The sequence below is a fragment of the Myxocyprinus asiaticus genome, chromosome 11, assembly GCF_019703515.2.
Source record: "Myxocyprinus asiaticus isolate MX2 ecotype Aquarium Trade chromosome 11, UBuf_Myxa_2, whole genome shotgun sequence".
Classification (NCBI taxonomy): Eukaryota; Metazoa; Chordata; class Actinopteri; order Cypriniformes; family Catostomidae; genus Myxocyprinus; species Myxocyprinus asiaticus.
This window is the reverse complement of record NC_059354.1, coordinates 15,331,236-15,348,481: the sequence shown is the minus strand read 5'-3', so window position 1 is coordinate 15,348,481 and position 17,246 is coordinate 15,331,236. Positions and strand designations below refer to the sequence as shown.

Here is a 17,246-nt window from a genome sequence, read left to right as displayed (position 1 = left end):
GAATCAAGAAAAGTTTAGATTTGAAAGTTTTATTATAATTTTTTTATTATTAATAATTTAAATACATATGCAAAACATTTAAAATGTAGCACTGTTATTGAAAGTGCTATATGATCCATCAGAGATGTACTGGGATTAAAAATCAGCCTTGAACAGGGCAATGTTGACACCAAATGGAAATATAAGCTAATAATTAGCTTTGCTGAAAATTTGGAATGTTACACATGCATACTGCTTACACACTGTCACTGATTACATGCATTTAAAACATTTCAAATGAAATCTGTATTGTTCTAATTCTGATTACATCTAAATATAATTTTCAAAAATACATATTTCATGGAAGTGCATGCTTATCCATTTAAATAATGTCCCTACTTAAAACCAGTGGCATAGCCAAGGGTGGGCCTGAGATTATTCTTTGACTTCAAATATATATTTATAAAATAGTTTAAAAAATGCGTCAATTCTGATTTCTGAAAGTGTGAAAGAACTGTTTGAATGTGCTGCTTCTCTGTTGTTAAGGAAAATGTGGTATATTTGGGTGAAAACTTGGCCCACCCATTTTTATTGAGGCCCACCCAAAAGTACTTTCCTGGCTACACCCTTGCTTAAAATCCTACTGAAATGTACTGATCAAATAAAATCAGATGTGACATTTGACATTGCATAGCATTATAATACATATTCGGCTTTATAGTAGATTAATATGACACTATCATTAAACCTCTGTAAACTTTCTCTCACGCAGTCAGAGCAGATCACTTGGAGAAGCATCCTAATTTCCCAAAAATGTGTGCTTAGAAGCGATTTCCATGTGTATGCCCACGTTATGTAGGCATAGGTCGTCGTGCATATTTGATTCAGATGCTTGTAAAATAATTAAAAAACAAACAAACAAAAACCATCCAATCTCCAATCATGCCACGATACACTATTACACCTCAGCATCAACTGCACTCATGCGTCCGTTTCTTAATTTGTTATTATGTATTGTGCCGCATGAGCCCTCTGCAAATACTGTGTAACAGCTGTTATATTTCGCGTTTTCCCTATGCTGACATAGTGTTGTTTGGCCAGAATAAATTTTGCATATGTGGTTTGAACAGCCAGATGCATTTACACTTGACCGAATTTCGAAATTAATGCGTCTCAAACCACCTCCAGAGGTTTGAGTGACCGGATTTACATCAGTCTCTAAGCCGTCTTGGAAGGCACTTACACTAGGTCTTTTCATGATCAAACAGCGATCCGATTAGTAAAAACACATGAAATGACCAAGTTTAAACACATCCTAAAGGAATTAATCAAATCAGGCTACAGAACAACCCCCCCCGCATGGCACAGTTATCTATCTTGCAGCGGTCCGGAGAGTTAAGTTGTGGAGGATAAAGCAGTCTGGCACACTTTACAAGGACAAAATCGCTCTACCACTGCAATCTAGGCACCTGAAATGACTCTTTAAAATGCAAAACTTGTGCTTGACTACACCACCCATTTGGATATTTTTACGGTTCTAATAATTAATAATTTAAAGACTTATCCAGATATTTTTACGGTTCTAAAGTTCTTCTCCATCATTTGATTGTTTTGATGCATTACTGCTGCCATGATTGCTAGAAAATGTACACCAACATCTTTTTTCCTTTTTTTTTTCCTTTTTTTTTATTTCACCACCTAGTTTCAGGTAAATTATGCCAGACTTTTGTGAATAAGGCTTTATCAAAAATAGCCATAATTTACATATAACTTGTATTGTAGGTAAATCAGATGCAAGTTCTTGTGCTGAAATACTACAGTATGTACAAAAGTGTTGTAAAGAATCTGTCACTTTTAGCCTTTGCATGGTGAAATTCCACAGGCGAAATGCAGTAATCTCAGTGAGAATCTGCACGATCAGGAGTTCTGCCTGATGCACTTCTGGTGGCAAAAAAATTTCCCTATGCAAATGTTGCAGGAGTTTTTGAAAACAATGTTTACTTTTGCAATTCCATTTGGTGGCGCAGAAATTACACACTTGAGCTTTTACTGTTTCATGCATTTGCCGTGTGGTCTTTTCTAGCCATTACTTACCTATTTTTACTTATTCTTACCTATCTGCATTCCTCAGCAGAGGGTTTAGTCTTGACCTGCTTTGACCTGCTGTTCCCGCCTCTCTCTCTTCTCTCTTTTATTTGCCTGAGAGAGAATCTCATTTAGCAGCTCTGTGTTCTCCAATGGCTCTCTTTCCTGCCCTTTATCAAAATAAGGTGAGTGAGGTCATACGCTTCCAGTAATGGATGAACCTGAAGCATGCAGCCAATAGAGTGGAATGACTAGATTAAAGCATGGGGACATTTTATACAGTTGCTGCCCTGTCTTAACCAGCCTCTTTCCTTTTTTTTCTCCCAATTTGGAATGCCCAATTCCCAATGTGCTTTTTAGGTCCTCGTGGTGGCGTAGTGATTTGCCTCAGTCTGTGTGGCGGAGGATGAATCCCAGTTGCCTCTGCGTCTGAGATTGTCAACCTGCGCATTGTATCACGTGGCTCGTTGAGCATGTTGCCACGGAGACATAGCGCGTGTGGAGGCTTCACGCCACCTACTGCGGCAACCACGTTCAACTCACCACATGCCCCACCGAGAACGAACCACATTATAGTGATCACGAGGAGGTTACCCCATGTGACTCTACCCTCCCTAGCAACCGGGCCAATTTGGTTGCTTAGGAGACCTGGCTGGAGTCACTCAGAATGCCCTGGGATTCGAACTAGCGAACCCCAGGGATGGTAGCCAGTGTCTTTACCACTGAGCTACCCAGGCCCCCAACCAGCCTCTTTCCTAATTAAACTGTCATTTGATGACTGCTTTTAGAGAAAATTAGCCTGTCTTTTGAGCTGTCACATTTGCATTTATGAAATATAGCCCAATGTGGATATCTCACAGGAGGTAATGAAATCTTTATGTGCCATAATTGTGTGTGGAGAGGCTTCTCTTGAGTTATGTGCTCTGGTGTGATGGTTGTTAATATTAGAATTGCTGTCTCATTAAGTATATAAAACAAAAAAGGTAAAAGAAGATAAATCAGCCTGCTTTCTCTGCTGTAGATCAGTTTATGATGTGTTTATCTGCATCTGAGTTCATAATTCACAGGTCACATTACTCTCACTTGCAGCATAAAGTCTGCATCACATTATTACACAGATTATTTTGGCCAGGAACCCTCTTAGACAGGAAGAGCCCATCTGACTGATACCAGCGAGGCCGAGACTAAGGTACATGAGACATATATATATATATATATATATATATATATATATATATATATATATATATATATATATATATATATATAAGGTATACCAAAAGACTAACATAAATAGACTTGCAGCATTAGACTAACTGGGCAGTTTGGGTAACGAATGAGTCTCTTTTCAGCATTCAGAAATCAGAATGCCTGGTATATGGAATCTACATCACTTGTGCGTTGTAGGCATGGCGTGAAATGAAAGCTGTTGCTCGCATATATACACCCACTTGTTCATACACTCACTAGGTCTCTCTCTCTCTTCGAATGGCTGTGCATTTGACTCAGTAGCCATGCATAAGCCTTTCTCAGCAGGGGAACAGAGCTTTAAGTGTGCTTGCCTGAAACACCATCAATACTTAATCAGTCCATTACTATTCAGTGCCTATTTAATCCTTTGGCAGCTCTCCCTCACGTCCCAGGCAAGGTGTTTAAAATATGCCATGCCAATAAACCCACCTACTTGTTCATTTATGGGTTCAGCAATTGCCTACTATCATTTCTGTCATTTTGCTCAGAGGAACAAAAGTGTTCATGTATTTTGAAAACTTCTGCTCAGCCTTTGACAGTCTTAGTCATTTTTAATGGCTTTACTTTGCAAACATTTGGCTGTTTATGTAATGAGACCAGTGGCATGGATTAAGTGGCTTAACCTTCGCGAATGTGTGCGAGAACGTTTTTCTCCCTCCTTCTCTTCCTCTTTATCCTTTGTTTTTTCTTAATCCTCAGTTTCATTATTTGTTTTGTTTTTAAAACTTGTTAGTGCTGTTGTCAGCTATATTTAGATATATCCGGTCTCACTGTTGAAATGAGGATGTTTATATCTGTTTTATTGGTCAAATATGTTTTTTTTAATGGCCAATAGCTTATCTGGAGAATAGGCTTCATGGCCAATGGCTAATATGTGTAAAAAATAATAATAATTATAAAATAAAGTTATTTACTCAAAATTCACATATTTGAAAATGTGCATTATGAATTGACAATTACCAACAGTAAATTTTGGAACAGACACATATTATATACAAAAGTTCAATGTTCTCTGTAAAGCAACTATAAAACAATATGTATTATGAAAAGCACTGTACAAATACATTTAATTAATAAATACCTAATTAATGTCACACTATTTTCCAAATAACTTTTTCCCCTTAAGGGAAGACATGGACATCCTGCTAAGACACTCATAAGAAAGTGAATTGCAGGCAGGACAAATGTAGGGCAGAGGAAAATCATATTACAATTAATTTCAATCGTCATAAAACAGCTTACTACTGTACAGTACATGTCTCATCTAATAATTATGGTCTTCCAGTGTGGAATTCATCAATTGGGCATCACAGCATGAAAACAGTTGAAAACATCTTCACTACTCACAGTTCAGGAATAATAACACAGTTTATTTTTATACTCAGTAATAATGTCACTATAAAATACGTGAAGCATTTGCAAAGGCCGACACTGAATATAAATGAACAAGCTCTCAAAGTTTGCAAGTGGTTTCTAATCATAACATTGCTGTTTTAGTCAAAACTTAATTTTTAACCACATGACACGCTAGCAAGCAGTGACCGGCTACACACAAAATGCCAACCAATTGCTCTTCCACTAGCCAACCGGAAATTCCACCCGCCTAGCGAAATTCAGTGGACTCACTGAGAATATTGTGGATAAAACATTGTAAATTCTGACTGGATGAGCCACGTTCAGAGCCTGTTTGTTGAAAAATGAAACTGTTCTTCAAATTGTGAATACTGTACATAATACACAGAAATCTGTGATAGTTACTAATATATAACATTGTGTAATTAGTAAATGTTGATGCAAAGTGAGTAGACCTACAAAAATTATTTTATTGACACTTTTCATGATTAGTAAATTGTGGCAACTGTAATTGTAATCTTGATTATATATATATATATATATATATATATATATATATATATATATATATATATATAAAATTGTGCATTCCTACTGTGTATTGAACATTGGCATCTTTATCATAGGACTGTTGCCATCATTTTATATAAGCTATAGGTAATGAGACACTACGTTACATGAATTTAAGAAAACCATTTACCTTTGGTAAAATCACATGGCCTCCCTCGCCCCATTACATATTTCTCTCTCCCTCTCTCGTTCCTCTCTCCCTCTTGTGTATGTTAGAGGGAAGGGAGTGTAAGCTCACCTGCCTATTAAGCTGTGTTAAATAGAGCATATGTAATCACGTCTGTCTGTTGTCTGAGTCATGCATTTGTCAGAGGCTGGACCTCCGTAAAAGACCATTTAAAATTAGTTTTCAGTCTTCTCTGGACACTTTCCTTAGCACTTTATAAATGTTGTAGTTGGTCAGTCAATCATTTGTTAAATTATTTAGGTTCTGGCCTTATTTTTTTATTCAGTACTGTAAGGATCTGTTCTAAGGATTGCTCTTTTATCTTCCTTTATTAAATGCTTTCTCTCTCTCTATTTCTCTTGTCAGTGGGACTCGATGAAAGATGACAGAGGAGGTGATTGTTATAGCCAAGTGGGACTACACAGCTCAGCAAGATCAGGAACTGGACATCCGGAAGAACGAGCGCCTGTGGCTGCTGGATGATTCCAAGACCTGGTGGAGAGTTCGCAACGCGTCCAACCGCACTGGCTACGTCCCCTCCAATTACGTGGAGCGCAAGAACAGTCTGAAGAAAACGTCACTAGTGAAGAACCTAAAGGACACTCTCGGTAAGAAGTTAGAAAGTTCAGTGAAGCGTTTCACCAATTCACAGTTCTGATGATCTAACAAAGCACCTTTTAAGGCAATTTGTTTTATCCTTGGAGACCATCTTGGTAACGCCCCATGTAGGCAACAGCAGGCAAGCAAGTAGAGTTTCTGTCTACTTGAATGGGGAAAGACTGAAATATCCAGAATGGCTGGCAACATTTATGTCGCAATAAAATCCACAAATGAAAACCAATAAAATCTGACAGCAATGGTATCATACATTTATAACTTAAGCTTAAAGTGTGCATTCAGTGTATAACTGATGCTGTATCTGTGTATATTATCATATAGTGCTGTCACAGAAAATGATGGGAAATGTAGTTTTGTCTCATAGGCCTAAATGAGCAATGATTTCTGGCAAGTTTATCGCTGTTTTTCATCAACAGTACACACAATCCATACAAAGTTTATATCATCAACATTCACAATTACAACTTATGATCATTATCAATTTGATTCCGCAGATTCTTAAATTGACACACTCCCAACATGGGAAGTCAAGGCTTAAGGCTTAATTGCGGCTTGTTGTGGCATTCATGTGCTTGTAAATATGTTTGTAAAAAGTTCAACAATAAATCTCTTTATAACTTAATCCACAATGCTGTTTCCTGATCCCTGAGACATGTCCTACCAAGGTGCCTTAAGGAAACAGATTTCTAAAGACTGCCGTGTTCTTCTTTGGTGTAGTTTTTAATGGAACAGGCATTATCATGGTCTTCTTGTATCCTCAGATTTTTAAAGAAGATCAGTCAAGGGGCCTGCGTCTTTACCCACTGAGCTACCACCTCTGGAGTAACGAGTTCAAATCCAGGGCGTGCTGAGTGACTCCAGCCAGGTCTCCTAAGCAACCAAATTGTCCCGGTTGTTAGGTAGGGTAGAGTCACATGGGGTAACCTCCTCGTGGTCACTATAATGTGGTTCTCGCTCTCGGTGGGGCGCGTGGATGCCGCGGAGAATAGCGTGAAGCCTCACGCGCTATGTCTCCGGTAGCGTGCTCAACAAGCCACGTGGTAAAATGCACGAATTGACGGTCTCAGACGCGGAGGCAACTGTGATTCGTCCTCCACCACCCAGATTGAGGAGAGTCATTACGCCACCAAGAGGACTTAGAGCGCATTTGGAATTGGGCATTCCAAATTGGGGAGAAAAAGGGAAGAGAAAAAAAAAAAAAGAAGATCAGTTAAATACTACACATTTCTGCTTACAATTGGTTGGGTCATTAGCTTAGGTCATTGTGCTGTTGTTTCAATCTGAGTGCCATATTGAAGAGCACATCTAGACCTCATACTCCTTCACCAGGTGATGACATATATGAAATGCCCTCGCAGTTGCTATGCCCTACTTCCCCCTATACGCCTCCAGAGCTTCATGCCTTTAATGCTCAATCTGTCATCTTAAGGCACTAAGGAAGACTCTTGGGACTGTAGCTTTTTTCAGCGAGTTGTGTACAGGCCAGCGCCACATAACAAATGCACAGAGATGCACAAGAAAACATCTGAACCAGTTGAGTGTGTTTGATTATATGAATGTGTTATGCAGTGACCCTTTATAAAAAAGGGTACAATTTATTGCTGAGGCGCTATGTTTCATCATTCATGGGAATTTTGTAGCTGAAATTTTTTAACAGTCTCACCTAAATCTAATGGGGGTTATTGTTTCTCAATTGCATACTCCATATCTGGAAGAATATATTGATGTGTTTGACTTACTGCTGTATTTTCTTGCTTTGACTACTAGTAATGTAATATTTAATATTTTTTTCCTAATCAGACTAAATCAGTTATGTGCAGAATCATATTTGCCATCACTGGCATCATTTCCATATGTGAAAGTTCTTCATCAGTTCTCCCATAGGCTTTCATTAAGACCTATATACGGCAATGACCAATGTATATTTATGTTTTCTTCATTTTCATGCCATTCTAAAATCATTTGTATGCCTACATGTGAGAACTTTTAGCCCTTTCTATGCATTTGTTCATCCAATATGTGATTACCATTAGTTAATGAGCTCTAAACAACATTTTGTTTAGTTTTTGTTAATGAGCTCTGAACAGCAGGAAACAGTAAATCGATAATGTCTCCTCTGCTGCAGGGGGTAGAGACACGGAGAGGCTTAATGGCTACTAAAGTTGTTAAATGCAAGGCATTTCACCCAAGTAGGTCCCTGAGACAGCCAATGAAATTTGAGTAGGTCATCATTCAACTTTAAACTGTTACATTTTACCTGCTTCAATTTAATTGTGCACCATTGTGTGCGAGTGAATATGTGTGAGTTCTTGGCAGGTTCTGAGACAGTTGTTGAAACAGGTTAGACAAGTTTTAAAATGAGACATCCCATTCAGATTTAATCAGTCCATCCACAGTAAAACATTCAAGTTTGAGATAATGAACAAAGAAAGTGAAGGTGTCCAGCATCCTGTTTTTGAAGACCATCCTGTTGGTCTTTGTAAGCATCTTTAGGACAAGAACTTTCATAACATGAGTAATTCCGGCTTATGTTCTTTTTGCTTTGAGTCATTTGGAATCATTTGGAGTCCTTGTTACATTAGTATTCCACTGTAATCTGTGGAACAAAGATTACAGTGCAGAGTTCCCTGGTATTCCCGGAGAAAGATCATGAATATGCGACAGTGACCTTCTGAATTAATCATGCTTTGGGAATTAATTCCCACAGCGAGGCCACCGGGGACCTCTTATTGGTGGTTGTCACGGATACCTGCAATCAAAACCCTCCCTCTGTCTTGTTGAGCTAAAAACCTGTCACTCTTTAAAAAAAATTGTATAAGGTTACTTAAATGGAGTCTTCATCTCATGTGAGTGATCAATTTTATACATACAATGCATTAAGAAAGTATTCAGACCCCTTCATTTTTTTTTTTCACTTTTTTTTTTTATGTTGTAGCCTTATGCTAAAATGCTTTAATTTATATGCTATAATCAATCTACAGTCCATACCCCATAATGACAAATCAAAAACCAGATTTTTGATAACTTTGCAAATTTATTAAAAAGAAAAAACTGAAATATCACATTGACACAAGTGTTCAGACCCTTAGCTATGACACCTGAAATTTAGCTCAGGCGCATCCCATTTCTCTGGATCAGCTTTTAAATGTTTCTACACTTTGATTGGAGTCTACCTGTGACAAATTCAATTGATTGGATGTGATTTGGAAAGGCACACACCTGTCTATATAAGGTCTCACAGCTGAAAATGCAAAAACCAAGCCAGCCAAGGAACTGCATGCAGAACTCAGATTCAGGATTGTGTCGAGGCACAGATCTGGAGAAGGCTTTAAAAAAATGTGGGTGCATTGAAGGTTTCTAAGAGCACAGTGTCCTCCATAATTCTTAAATGGAAGAAATTTGGAATAGCCAGGACTCTTCCTAGAGCTGGCCAGCCAGCCAAACTGAGCAATCGGGGGAGAAGGGCCTTGGTAAGAGAGGTGACCAAGAATGCGATGGTCACTCTGGTTGAGCTCCAGTGATCATGTGTGGACATGGGAGAAACTTGCAGAAGGACAACCATCACTGCAACACTCCACCGATCTGGGCTTTATGGCAGAATGGCCAGACGGAAGATTCTCCTCAGTGAAAGACACATGAAAGCCTGCTTGGAATTTGCAAAATAGCACCTAAAGGACTCTCAGACTGTGAGAAACAAGATTCTCTGGTCTGATGAAACAAAGATTGAACTGTTTGGCCTCACTTCCAAGCATCATGTCTGGAGGAAACCAGGCACCGCTCATCACCTGCGCAATACCATCCCAACGGTGAAGCGTCATGCTGTGGGGGTGTTTTTCAGCAACAAGGACTGGGAGACTGGTCAGAGTTGAAGGAAATCTGAATGCAGCAAAATACAGAGATATCCTTAATGAAAACCTGGTCCAGAGCACTCAGGACCTCAGACGGGGCCAAAGGTTCACCTTCCAACAGGACAATGACCCTAAGCACACAGCCAAGACAACGCAAGAGTGGCTAAGGGACAACTCTATGAATGTCCTTGAGTGGCCCAGCCAGAGCCCGGCCTTGAACCCAGTCGAACATCTCTGGAGAGTCCTGAAAATGGCAGTCCACCGATGGTCCCCATCCAACCTGACAGACCTTGAGAGGATTTGCAGAGACGAATGGCAGAAAATCCCTAATTCCAGGTGTGCAAAGCTTGTCGCATCATACCCAAAAAACTTGAGGCTGCAATCGCTGCCAAAGGTGCTTCAACTAAGTACTGGGTTAAGGTTAACTTGTGTCAATGTGATATTTCATTTTTTTCTTTTAAATAAATTTGCAAAGTTATAAAATATCTGTTTTTTGCTATGTCATTATGGGGTATGGAGTGTAGATTGATGTGAAAAAAACATTTATTTAAAGCATTTTAGCATAAGGCTGCAACATAACAAAATGTGAAAAAATTAAGGTGCCTGAATATTTTCTGAATGTACTGTATATTTTAAAATTAAATTTCATTAGGAGTAAAACTGTTTATTTACACCAGACAAGTAGGCTATTGTTCTGAAAGCAAAACGCAACTAAAAATAAAAGAAACTGTTGGCTGTCATCTGCTCAACCGCAGAACACGACCAACGCAAAGCAAACGCGTTTACTCACATGACCCTCTACTGCAGTGGTTTGAGCAGCTTGTGATGAGCATGGGTGCGTGAATGGTTTGTCTGTGCTGCACGCTTCTGCTGACTAACTCAATTTCATCACACTCATTTAGCGTTCCAATCAATTTAAAACTAAATACGAGCGAATATGAGTAAGGATTAAAAAAAAGAGGAAGTTTTGGCATGCAGGTGCAAGGGGCTTCAACATGTCATTGGATTAAAATACACTTATCTCTAGCTATTGCTCGCATCTGAGTGATAATTACACGTGACAATGGTGGCTTAAACAATAATTTGCGGACCCCCTGCACTACCACTGCGGACCCCCTGAGGGTCGTGGACCCCCTGTTGAAGACCAGTGTTGGGTAACGTTACTTTTAAAAGTAACTCACTAGAATATAGCGTTACTCCTTAAAAAAGTAACTTAATTAATTAAAAAGTACATTTTTATGGAAAGTAAAGCATTACGTTACTTCTGCGTTATTTTTGTGTTACTTTTTTCTTACAGCCACTCTCTCTTCTGCTATACTGTGCATTCCATACAAATAAGCCATGCATTGCATACAAGAGACATTACAGGTCATGCTAGCTACTGTACAACACTCATGTCAAAACAACATAGTAAACAAACAGATATTTAGAAAGTAGGTCTACACGTCATATTTATAATAAAGAATCAACAACATGAATATGCATGATTTGTTTTTCCATCAACATGGCAGCCAATATGAATAATGAAGAATAACCACTTCTTACCTAAAGCAGCAAAGTCCAACACTTGAACCTGCATCATATATTTCATCATGTGCTGTGCCCATCCACAATGTCACAGTCAACTTAAGATGTTTTTCAAAAGTCAGGATCAAATTCAGTGGGGAATGCCAGCCTAACATGATCAAGGAATGTGTCTGATAATAAAATAATATTTTTCACTTAAGTCATCTCAGTGCTCGCTTGTTTTGAGATGATCCACAGTGCGTACAGATGTCACTGGTTGATTGCATACAACTTCAACGGTGCATGTTGATACAACTTGAATGGAATCGTTTTTAATGCTACCGAAATGTCATAAAAACAGGAGGTTTCATGAATCAAACTACTTGTATATTTTAAAACAAAAATTTAGAATCTTTTTAGAAACTAAGACATTTTCTCTGTGTACACAATCTATGTAGAATGTTGCATTGAGCCACTGATCCAGAGTCAGCTTTTCTCATCCTGTTCTCCCAGTTACAGGGAGCTGAATCACGGAGCAGTTCGGCTGCATAAGTCAGTGAATTGAGCGAGTATTTTACCATGTGTATCTTGTCATAGCCAGTGGAAGACTAGTCTTATAATCCCTCTGCCTAAATGCGTTTACAGATTTTTTTATGACACATGAATCAATCGCTAAATGGCAAAGTGTGATGATTAAACAGCAGGAGGACGTAATTTAATGAAATAATATACAGTCTGCACTCTGCACCTTTCAGAATGAATGAGAGGTGTCGCTCTTCACAAACACACACACACACACACACACATACTATGTTTTTATATCATTGTGGGGACTCTCCATAGACTTCCATGCATTTTTTGGATTTTATACAGATCTAACAATAATTTCTATCCCCTAACCCTACCCCTACCCCTAAACCTAACCCTCACAGAAACCTTTCTGCATTTTTACATTTTCAAAAAAACATTGTTTAGTATGTTTAATAAGCCATTTCCCTCGTGGGGACCGCTGGCTGGTCCCCACAATGTAGGTGATCTCAGGTTTTACTATCCTTGTGGGGACATTTTTTCCCCATAATGTAGTATAAACGTACACACACACACACACACAAACAGATCACACTTGATGCAGATTATGCAGTAAGTTTACTTTATGAGATGCAGTGAACACTCACACAAACTCCTCTGGTGCAGCTCTGAGATTTCTCAGCTCGCAAGTATTTCAGCATTTCATTATTTCATTTAAAATGTGGACATTATTAAAAACTACCACACAGGAGGTACTCAAAGGTCCGTTAAAATAAATAAAAGCTCTGTTTAACTCGATGCATGAAATTGAAGTCAATATTACTAATATATAGAAAACATTAATATTCAAAATAATAGCAATAATTCTACTAATAACAATAATAAATGGTTGAATTATTATTATCATTAATAAATATTATTAATTATTCTCATTATTATCAGTGTAGGCCTACTGAATATCAACACACTATGATTCAGCCGTGGCATCATTGTGCCAGAGGTAATCAGATTTTTTTCATTAATGTTTTCATTTTGTTAAGCTCTGTTTTGCAGCATTTTATTTGACCAAATTTTATTTATTTTTTTTTTTGGTTGAAAATAATATTTTTATTTGATTAAAGCTTTATGTATTAAATTGATTGAACAATGTTTCGATGATAACATTTAATTAAAACATAAAACATGGAATCCAGAAAAATAAAATGGAAAATACAGAATTTGCAACTGCAGGACTTTATGCAGTCCATTAATCAGCTCCTTTTCTGTGTGATTTCATCTGTATTCTAAGGCTATTTATTTGTTGCCGAAGAATCGATTTTCTATCGATATTGAGGTACCAGGGCTAGTATCATACCGAAGTCAAAATTTTGACATCGGAGCAATCCTACTATGCACACTGTTTCGAAACTATAGCCACAAGACTTAAACATTATATGTCTTAGAACTAGTGTGATAGAATCGCTTACTGACCTTGTCTTTGTAAAGTTATATCTAGGCCTGTCGTGAACGATAAACGAACAAGTATAAACTTTGACAGTGAACGCATCACTTTAAATGATTGTGTAATGGCAAATGTTTCTGGTCATAGCGTGTTCATACATGCAGTGTTAATGTGCATGCTTTATTTCTGTGGAGTGAAAAAAAGATTAAACTAATTCTCAAAGGTTTTGCTTCATGAAAAATAAGAGGTCGTGGGTTTAATCAAAGAGCATTAAAATAATGTGTGATAGTGAAGAAATTAGGACAGACATGTTTTACTATTGCATAATCTACTATAAAATAATATTTTATATATATATATATATATATATATATATATATATATATATATATATATATATATATATATATGCAAAAGTTTTAGGCACTTAAGATGTTTCACAAAAGCATTTGTCTTAAGATGGTTATTTATATCTTTAGCTTTAGTGTGTCAATAGGAAAAATACATTTTAGACTCCCAAACATTACTTTTGCAAATAGAAAAGATTAGAATAGAAGAACAGGGCGCTCTGCAAGAGATGGCATTGCCCCCACAATACATAAAGAGACAGAAGCAATTGAGACAGCCTAAATAGATAGAAGAACTGTGGCAAATTCTCCAAGAAGCTTGGAAGATCCTATCTGCCAACAACCAAGAAAAACTGTGTCCAGGTGTACCTAGGAGAATTGGTGTTGTTTTAAAGGCAAAGGTGGTCACATTGAATATTGATTTAGCTTTTTTATGTTTACTGGACTTTGTATGATGTTAATTGTTAAATGAAAACTATTTATGGCATTAGTTTTGAAGACATCCTCACTATGCAACATTTTTCTCAAGTGCCTAAACTTTTGCACAGTACTGTGTGTGTGTGTGTGTGTGTGTGTGTGTGTATTTACAGTGTGTATATATATATATATATATATATATATATATATATATATATATATATATATATATATATATATGAACAAGTAAATTTTTAAAAATGAGGAAAAACTGAGGATGGTCACAAAATACGCATTTGTGCATGGAACTACTTTCTTATGCGACGGATCAGAATCTGCTGTTGCTGGTTCAAACCAAATGATGCATCCAAGCCTCTCAAAAACGTCACTTTAGAACTAGTATCACAGCTTGGGCTGTTTCTAACATGTTATTGGAGAAACAAGGGTGTGTGTGTGTGAGAGAAAAAGAAAGAGAGAGATGGATTGTTTGTGATTACCTGAGTTAGTCACGACTCTAAAGCAGATGCTGCAGCGTGTTAGTCATCTTTCTGAAGATAATTTATTTTTGGTCAAATGCATCCTATTTTCTCAGTGGAAAAATAGCCGTCTGAGCGGGGGTATTCCTCCCTATTTCATGGCAGCCAGTGTGCAAGAGTCATTCACTATAGAAACTGCAATCTCCTCTGCCATTTTGAACAGTATATCCTCTCCGATGTGGAAACTGCGGTAAGAGGTAAGCACCTTGAGTTTGTGTAATTAATCAGTCTGTTTTGTCTCTCAGTTGTGATGAGCCTTAATGCTGAAGTTGTCAGTTTAAAGCTGTTTAAAGCTATTTCCCATCTTTAATATTGTAGTATTAATCCCAGTGTTCACGGATTGTAGATGAATGAAAACACTGACAGACTGACCTGACTGGCACATCACCTCAACTGGATCATATTACACACAAAATTGGTCTTTTTTCGCCACCTGCAGGCTAAAGTCTTTAATGTCACAGAGAAAAATGAAAGAACACACATAGCTCTTTTATACACATGTGCTGCTCTTACACTTTAGTTTAGAATGCCACAAACACAAGCGGAGTGATACAAACAGTGAAGCGTCCGAGTGCTGATGTGCTGAGACATCAGTACTCATAGAACATCTCTCGTCCAATCAGATTTGAGGACCGGAACTTATATATATATATATATTATTTTATAATTCCAAAAATAACAGAGTAAATCTCAAATTGAGCAAAACTAAAGTAGACCAAAAAGAAAGACATATTTGAAGGATTTAGAAATGTTTTGATATTTAAAACATTATTTTTCATGTCATAAATAAGTTTTTAAAGCCTAAAGGAAATCATATATTCCTATTTTAATATTTGATTTACATATTTGAAGTTAAATATGTAGAAATCGTCCTGGTTACTTTTGTAACCTCCCTTCCCTGATGGAGGAAACGAGACGTTGTGTCGACGTAGTGACACTAGGGGTCAATCTTGGGAGCCCCAAACACCTCTGATTTTGGAAAAAGGCCAATGGGTATTGGCGAGTGGAATTTGCATGTCACTCCCCCGGACATAAAAGGAAATGGCTCGCAACCACTCATTCAGGTTTTGTGCTGAGGAGCCGAGACAAGGTCCCAGCCATTTCAGCGGGTAGTTTAGTATTGTGGCCAGAGGGACACAATGTCTCGTTCCCTCCATCAGGGAACAGAGGTTACGAAAGTAACCAGGACGTTCCCTATCTGTCACTCACTCGACGTTGTGTCGATGTACTGACACTAGGGGTCCCTATACGAAACGCCACAATAAGCTGAACTGTGTTACATGGACTGGCGGTGCGAGACGGGCAGACCACTGTGTGCCAGCGCACCAGGCCATCATGTAACCTCCCCCAACGCTCTTATGAGCGTCGAACTGTCCCTTCGGGGACAAGTCGACTACCCAAAAAATAGGGACATGCTAGCCCAACCGTGGCCTCTTTTCCTCTCTTTTCTCCCCAAAAAGAGTGGAATTTGTTTACCGACTGGGGGACATAAGTGTCTATGTCGGGGGGGGTGTCACTCCCAAGGGGAAGACACCGCAGAGACCACACCCCGCCCGGGGGGGGGGGGGGGTATTTTGAGTGGAAATACGCCACATGGTCTTACCGAGTCTTGTCGGAAGTATGACATGTGGAGAAGTCCTATGGTAGGTCCTACCCGAGGGGGGAGGAGCTCTACAAACACAGTGACCGGGGGCAGAGGAACCTCTGAAGATGCAGTTTACTGACAGGGAAACGATTTAGCGGAAGATATATCACATGGGGTCACCTATGGGGAACCAGCACATGTGGAGCACCTACCCCAATACAGGGCTTAGTTAGCAAATGTACTGGGCCGGCAGCGAGTTTCTCCGCAAACTCGTCTGCCACAGGGCTAAGGAGGAAAGTCATCCAGGGATCACAACTTTGTGAACACGACTGTGAGTCAAAGCGCACGTCTTCACCTCGGGGGAGGGGAAAGGCGCTATGCAAGCGGTACACCCAGTCAGCTGTCCCAGAACTTACCTGCTCGTACCTGACAATACACGGGACGAGACCGGCTCAACCCGGAGATTGTAGAACCTTGCAAAGGTGTTGGGTGTTGCCCAGCCCGCTGCTCTGCAGATGTCTGCTAAAGAGGCGCCATTGGTCAGGGCCCAGGAGGCCGCCACACTCCTAGTAGAGTGGGCTCGTAGCCCCACAGGGGGCGGCACGTCCTGAGCGTGATATGCCATCATGCGTCAATGACGCAGTGGGCGACCCTCTGTTTGGAGACAGCGCTCCCTTTCTGTTAACCACCAAAGCAGACAAAAAGCTGCTCGGAGCTTCTAAAGCTCTGCGTGCGATCCAAATAGATGCGTAAAGCACGCACCGGACACAGCAACGCCAAGGCTGGGTCTGCTTCCTCCTGGGGCCGCAACCAGGAAATATACACAAACGGAGAGGCATCTTTAAAAAGATGCTCTCCGTTAATGCCACTCTTTAAGAAGGGAAAATATACTCTTTCAGTAGGAAGAACATACTGTTTTAGCTGCTGAAGCACCCAGGGGCGTTCTCTGCACTTCACCAATGCAAGAGGGGGAGAAGCCGCTGCAATTTGTTTGTAGTTTTGGTCTGAGGCTACAC

The 17,246-nt window shown here is 39.1% G+C and overlaps 1 protein-coding gene across 1 annotated transcript in view; it reads left to right on the top strand.

Moving 5' to 3' along the window:
* LOC127448597 (cytoplasmic protein NCK2-like) overlaps positions 1-17,246 on the top strand; it is a 111,294-nt gene that overhangs the window by 77,230 nt on the left and 16,818 nt on the right. Inside the window, exon 2 of the mRNA XM_051711263.1 lies at positions 5,771-6,012. Within this exon, the coding sequence (XP_051567223.1) occupies positions 5,787-6,012 (226 nt within the window). The 5' untranslated portion in view covers positions 5,771-5,786. The remainder of the gene's footprint in view (positions 1-5,770; positions 6,013-17,246) is intronic.